Raw genomic sequence first — 7,557 nt, forward strand, 5'->3', positions numbered from 1 at the left:
AGGTTTTTTTTCTCTATTAATCTTCCTAAATAAGGATATCAATTCCTCCAGTGAGATTAATAGAATCTAGCTTAAGGCATACTGAAGAAGAGTTGAGTAGTTAAAGCAATAGGCTAGAAACAATTAAATTCTGAGTTCTAATCCTGCTTAGATGTGACGTTAGCTGGGTGATCTCAGTTATTCTATATCAGACAGAAGAAACTAATGGTAAAGCACTTCTGAAATTGCTGGCAAGAAAATTGTAAGGATTTGTCCAGATAGTCACTAAGAGTCAAGACAGACTCAAGGGACATACACATTCCCATACACTTCCCACCTCTCCAACAAAAATAGAAAATACTTTGTACACTTACTTGTCTTCTCCCAATACCACTCCAAAAGGAGCATGAATTACTTTGGTCACTTTGGGGTCATACCAGCCAATCATCTGAGCTGCTGCAAATATTGTTTGTAAGTGAACAGACTGCAAAACAAAACAGGATTAAAGTATCAATTGTTAATTATGATGTCTAAAAATGTTTCTAATAAAATGTGCCTTGTTTCAGAGAAGGCAATGGGAGCAACTGTCCTGAGAACCAAGGAAGGAACCGGCCTCCCAGTAGGATTCAATACTCAAAATGATTAGATTCTTTTTGTTCAGGATATTAAAAATATATTAGAATATTAATTAGTTAAGCATAAATAACTGATTGTATTTTGTGTTTCTTCATACATTTATGTTTAATGGGCTGTCAATGGGTAAAAATAACAGACAAAAAAGTTACAGGAACTAATGAAATGGGAGGGAGAATTAAATGAACAGTATATCTAGATCTGCTTTGGATCACATCAATGTCTACAAGCAAAACATTTTACAAAACAGAAAAAACACAGGTTAGAGAAGCTCACCTGCCCACTATCTATCACATAAATTATATAATCAGCTTTTTCTTCGAAAATCCTCTGTTTTATTGCTGCCAAGTCTGATGTATCATATGTGAAACCCCCATCAGATTTCACAACTGTCAAAGGAACAGAACATCCTGGAATAAATACAACCTTCCGGCCATCATCCATTTGTAGAAACCCTAAAGATAAAAAATTCATTACTGGTAACCATGCAAAAACAGATGGAAAATTATATTAAAGTCTGGGAAGCAAATCTACTTTTTTTATATATACAAAAAATGGATAAATAAAAACCAGTTCAATGAAGATTTACAACAAAACTTGTCATAAAGCCATACATACTCCAAGCCAAGCAAACAGGCATAGATAATGGAGTCAAATGTTTAAAATTTCTACATCTGCCAATTCTAATGCAACTATGGTAATTATCTCTTGAGATGGGCTTAACTTCTGATTTTAGAGTTTGATTAAAGGAAGAAAAACAAAACATCCAGTTGCCTGAAATTTTTAAAAAGAATCAGTGGACAATGTAGCAAATGGTTTTGGACTCAATTTAACTCTCATTCTGTTCTCACATAAGGCTTTGTTCCAGATGTAATCAAGAACTATTTATCTGATTATATTCCCAAATGTAACATCTATTACTTTCTATCTTGAGTAGATTGATTTAATTCCTATGTTCCAGCAATCAGAAACCTATAGATATTATTAATCATTCACAAAAGAATCACCCAGTATTAAATACTTCCAGATTATAAATTTAGCTTCCTAATACAACAAATGCTGTTAGTTGAAGTCATATATCTAAAACATAGGAAGCAATGATATTGTTAGTTATTGGACTCAGAGTTAAATGTAAAAAGAAGCAAAAAAAATCCAACTTGTTTGGTTTAGAAAGAGATGAAACACAATGAAAGAATTATGGAGAACTACTACTGGTCTTCAGTATTTTACAGTGTGTAATTCAAAGGTAACTTTCTCACTGTATGTTGAATTTAGGTGGCCTAGATTAAAATATCTGGGGTTAATTATGCCATAGAGCTATAGATGGCCATCTTAATGGCTAAATGAAGGATTTAATTTTTAGCTAGTGAATACTTTTAAGAGATGGAATGGCAACAATTGGAAATTGTTAGAAACTAGCAACACTTCAAATAGATAAGGACATATTGTACATAGAAGATTCTCATATCAACATTGTGTCTCAAACAACATTGGCTTATCATGCATGGGAGATATTTACATCTAATATGGACATTTATTAACAACCAGGATAACAAAAAGAACCAATCAGAAGTCAAAGATCCTGCCCAATTTTACTGTCAGCAAGCTGCAATGTAATGCTTTCTTTCCAGACCAGAGGATACAAAACAGTAATCTCTGTATTTGAAAGCTGCCCAACCAAGCAGTAAACTGGGAATAACATAAAATAGAAAAAACATCTTATCAAAGAATAGCTATCTCAGAAATTGACCAATCAAGAAAGAGTCTCTATATGATCACTCATGCATTAACCCATTTTTTTACTTGTCTGAACTTCTCTTTATACTAGCTATCCAAAACATGCATGTACAAACATTTTCTTTTGCTTTTTGTATCATTGAAATTACATAAGGCTATAAAAATATTGCAAACAATATTGCATGGTATTTGGTGTCATCCTGATATTTGGCTTGTCACAATTTCTCTCTGAAAAGACGCTACAAAGCAAATTTGATAATCTTATCCTGTGTCAGGTAAAAATCAGTGAAATAAAGTTGTATATTACTTCTCTAAATTCATGACAAATGAAAGAAAAATAAAGTAATTTTGAATTTCAGGCTAATGGTACCTAGTTAGGTTTACTGATTAGGTATAATAAAACATTTTAATAAAAGCAAACTTTCCTGAAGGTCTGAAACATACATTAAATGGATTATCATTTTAAACATATGTCAGCTATTTAACTTCCAATACAGATGTGTTACCTCGTTCTTCAAGCTCCTTTACAATTTCATGCATCCTATCTTGATAGTATGATTCTCCTCTGTCTATGATGGAAACATCCAAGCAGTCATAGATCTTTTGGAATTCTGATCAAGAGGAGGAAAAAAAATCTAAGCACACGGAAGTGAAGAATTTGAAATACTTAAGTTGAAAATCTAGTGATTAGAATAGTACAACAGCAAATTATATGGAAAAGAAGCAATGTTAAAAAGTTGGGTTCATCTTGAAATTCACTAAGGCCTTTGTCATCAGTTTAAAACACAGTAATAATTAAAGTGGTATCCTCTCCTCTCATAGGTAATGCTAACTCTACCTGGATAGCTGAGAATCTTCATCGACATATAGAATAATATTAAGCACTCAGAAAAGGTAAGCAAGAGAAAAACTGAAAATTTCACACAATTGATTGAGAGCTTCCTACAAATAAAATTGTATAATAAAAAAAGAAACTAGGCCTTAAAATCAACTATAATCTTCCCTATGCAAACCGTTGTTGAAAAACAGTGGACAGAAATCTGTTTCAGGACATTCTTTATTGAGGTGACTCCCTCCCTTTTTTCTTTCATGCTGTCATATGTTAGTAGTTAGAAGACCCAAAACACTGGAAAGTTTCGTATTATAGACTGGATCTTGGCCTCATAGAAGAGCAACTTTATATCCACCTCTCAAAAATTTCCACCATAAATGGTACATTCAAAATTCTTTTGCTTCAGCAATGCTCTACAAAAATAATTTCAAGTCACAACTGTTTAAGAAAAGTTTTTTTCTAAGAAAATGCTCAAAAGGAGTCAAGATAAACCCGTCAAAATTTCAAAAATCACCTTTTCGGGATACATCACAAATGAGGTTCCAAGCTTTAATGATGTCTGGACTTTTGCTCTGCAGTAGGACCACACAGTGGTATGCACGCTTCTTAAACTCTTCCTCAGTGTCAAACCTTCTTTTTGATTCCTTGGTTAAGAATATAAAGATGCTGTGATGTGCATTAAATGGAATCCAATCAAAGTATTCATAGCAGCATTAATGTTTAGAGTAGATAAAAAGAGCAACATTAATTAAATTTCAAATTAATAAACATAACTATCTCAATTGCAATTTCAGCTATTTTAACTGTTTGATCTTTTCATCATGTTTTAACAAATGCAGAAATTAAGCACACTATAAGTTACAGCTCTAATACTGAAGAGAAATTGGGAATCCTCACTCACATATGAGTTTACTGTATGTGAATTTGAGTATTCATGGGAAATTTTCTGTGCTATTAATCTGCATAATCTTCAATTGCTGACATGATAGTTCTTCTATAAAGAAGTGGAGAATAAAAATCTGCTCTCATTGGAATTAAATTCACACACCCCATGCTTAGAAATGGAGAAGTGCCGATTTTTAAGCAATCTAAATGCATCTAATTTTAAAAAGAGTTGAGTGACTCTCTGAAAATATCTGCAGCTATAGAGACATTGTCTTCTTAAACTCCTTGCCCAATCATTACTTTTGTTTGGGTAATGTGTAGCAAAATCCTGTATGTTCAGGGACAGTTCCTCCAGAAGTGGAAAGAACACACTCGCTTTTAACCCTGGTAGTAACGCCATCATGCAAGGATACAATCATATGTCTCTGGATTCATTCCATCAATACCTCGACAGAAAAATGTTTATGTAGTCTGGATGGTCATAAACATATATCCTATTGATCTAAGGAGATTTTAGTCTAGTATCCCATCCTGCTGCCTCCTGTAATCCCCAGAAATAGGCTGTCAATGGCATTAACTGTTATTTGACTGATTTTTCCCCCCATTCTTTAATATTACATATGCAGATGATGACTGTATCTGCAGTTTCTCCTACTGGATTGAACTAACTGATTCAACTATTTTCCCTCTAATTAAGAATAGCAGTTAGTAAAAGCTCTGAATAAATGTTTGAAATATTACTTGCTGCAATATTGATTCTTTCTCATGTAATGATCTGTACTGACCCCTTTCAATTTAAGAAGATTCTAACAAAAAAACTATATTAAGAAATAATGAAAATGAAAAACAAACATACTGTTTCAATACTGTGCAAAACATCAAGCATTTTCTAAGCAATTATAATAACAGGAACAAATATTGTGGATACAATACCTTATAAAAAGCTTGGAGATCTCCTATGGGTGGAGAAACAGTGAGGTAATCTGGAAATTTATCTTGCAGATGAGCAATAAGCATCCCAAACTGGGTGCCCCAATCTCCTAAATGATTCAATCTGGATAACAAGAAAAATAAACCAAGTGTAATGTACAGGTAATCTTTACATTGGAAAACACTATTTCAGTTAATCTAACTGAAATGGTTCATCTAGAGTTCTGTGGTGTTTTGGGCTAAAAATACTGTGCCAGATAAGTAACTACAATAGTATTTCCAGTGGGCTTATTCCTTAATTAACATAGTTGACTACAAGTCAGAGGAGTTCTTACATTTCTTTGATACATTTGTGTCATACAAATTATTGAAAATAAAGTGTGGCTACTTCACAGAAAGAGAAGCACTATATCTCTAAATACGTTATGAGCATGCCCATAAATAAACTACATGACGTACCTTAGAACATCATGCCCCATGAATTCAAAAAGACGGCATATGCTGTCCCCAATTATAGTTGACCTCAGATGTCCAACATGCATCTCTTTTGCAATATTTGGGGAAGAGAAATCAATCACCACCTTTTCATATGGAATGAAAAATGAAAAAAAGTCCAAAAATTTAGAATACAATTGGTGTAAAAAATATAATTCCATTATATACCGTGTTTCTCACATAATAAGGCCAGGCCTTATTTTTTTTTGAGCCCCGAAAAAACGGCTAGGCCATCTTTTCGGGGGGTGATTTAATTCCCCCCCCTTGCATCCTCGCCATCAGCCGCTCCTAACGGGCGATCATGGCCAAGCACAGAGAGCTCCCTACTCTCACCTTTGCTGCAGACACCTTTGGCACCCGCCGCTGTTGCTTTCCCTTCTGCCCATTACGCCGCCACGTTTGGAGCTGCCGCTTCCGTGTTTGGAGTGCCGTCGCCATTTGGAGCTCCAAGCGCGGAAGTGGCAGCTCCAAACATGACAGCGGGCGATCTTTTATTTTGGTCCGGCGAAGTTCAAAGCGAGCAAGAGAGGAGACTGCGATGCCTCCATCCGAGATGGCAACCTCACTAGTGGATCACACGTGGCTGGAAGCCCGAATCGGCGGGATACGATGGCGATCTTTTGGAGCGAGAGGAAGGGAGAGAAGAGTTGCGGCGTAATTTGCAGGAGGAAGTGGGTGTACCCCACGGCAGGGAGCCCAAGGAAGAAGGGCTGGTAGGCAACAGAGAGCGTCCCGTAGCTCCAGAAGCAGCCTAGAGATGCGCCCGGAAGAGGCGCAGATGCTGCCTTGTAGTCCCCAAGCCAACTGCGTGCGCCGCCTTTAGTTATGTGCGCTCCGCGCTTTGGGAATCTCCGTGTGATCGCGACCCTGTCCTTTCCACCTGGCGCCCTTGCTGCTTTCTGGCTCTTTAGCAAGGCATCGCGGTCTCCTGTTTGGAGCATGCTCGCCGTTGGAGCTCCAAGCGCGGACTCAAAATGCGAAGATCGCTCCAAACATGACGGTTTGGGCTTCCGATCTTTTTATTTTGGTCCGCTTCAGAGCGAGCATGGCAGAGCTCCAGACCGCGATGCCTTGCTAAAGAGCCAGAAAGCAGCAAGGGCGCCAGATGGAAAGGACAGGGTCGCGATCACACGGAGATGCCCAAAGCGCGGAGCGCACATAACTAAAGGCAGCGCACACAGTTGGCTTGGGGACTACAAGGCAGCATCTGCGCCTCTTCCCGGGCACGTCTCTAGGCTGCTTCCGGAGCTACGGGATGCTCTCCGTTGCCTACCAGCCCTTCTTCTTTGGGCTCCCTGCCGTGGGGTACACCCACTTCCTCCTGCAAATTACACCTCGCAACTCTTCTCTCCCTTTCCTCTCGCTCCAAAAAGATCGCCATCGTATCCCGCCGATTCGGGCTTCCAGCCACGTTGTGATCCACTAGTGAGGTTGCCATCTAGGATGGAGGCATCGCAGTCTCCTCTCTTGCTCGCTTTGAACTCGCGGACCAAAATAAAAGATTGCCCGCATCATGTTTGGAGCTGCCACTTCCGCGTTTGGAGCTCCAAATGGCGACGGCACTCCAAACACGGAAGCGGCAACTCCAAACGTGGCGGCGTAATGGGCAGAAGGGAAAGCAACAGTGGCGGGTGCCAAAGGTGTCTGCAGCAAAGGTGGGAGTAGGGAGCTCTCTGTGCTTGGCCATGATCGCCCGTTAGGAGCGGCTGGTGGCGAGGAATTCCGGCCTGCCGGGCGCTCCTAACGGCAAGTCTCCCGCCCTTCCCCCTTATTTTGCATATTTTAAAATAGGCCTAAATTTGGGGGAGGGGCTTAATTTGATTTTATGCCCAAAAAACATGCTGGGCCTTCCTATTGGTGGAGGCCGTATTGTTGGAGAAACACGGTATATATACTCAGCTATTGTGAGTGAAGTATTGTTAGGAATGTAAGTCACCTAACAGTTGGGTTTGAAAATATATAAACCAGGATAGACATTTTAATACTGTCTCTTTAAGGGAATGCTGAAATTGTAATTGGGTATGGTTTCTCAAACAGCCATAAGATGGAGCCAGAAAACTGGCTTG

General features: G+C 38.4%; 1 protein-coding gene across 2 annotated transcripts in view; it reads right to left on the reverse strand.

Moving 5' to 3' along the window:
* Positions 1–7,557, reverse strand: part of RARS1 (arginyl-tRNA synthetase 1) — a 28,557-nt gene that overhangs the window by 5,825 nt on the left and 15,175 nt on the right. For both annotated transcript variants that reach the window (XM_087955484.1, XM_087955485.1), the window contains exons 6-11: positions 5,456–5,577; positions 5,000–5,120; positions 3,696–3,825; positions 2,856–2,960; positions 889–1,067; positions 354–463 (exon numbers count right to left, since the gene is read on the reverse strand). In XM_087955484.1, the coding sequence (XP_087811610.1) occupies positions 354–463; positions 889–1,067; positions 2,856–2,960; positions 3,696–3,825; positions 5,000–5,120; positions 5,456–5,577 (767 nt within the window). The remainder of the gene's footprint in view (positions 1–353; positions 464–888; positions 1,068–2,855; positions 2,961–3,695; positions 3,826–4,999; positions 5,121–5,455; positions 5,578–7,557) is intronic.

Source organism: Notechis scutatus, chromosome 2 (genome assembly GCF_049901735.1).
Source record: "Notechis scutatus isolate UNSWTSFEM ecotype Mainland chromosome 2, rNotScu1.2, whole genome shotgun sequence".
In the NCBI taxonomy this organism is placed as follows: Eukaryota; Metazoa; Chordata; class Lepidosauria; order Squamata; family Elapidae; genus Notechis; species Notechis scutatus.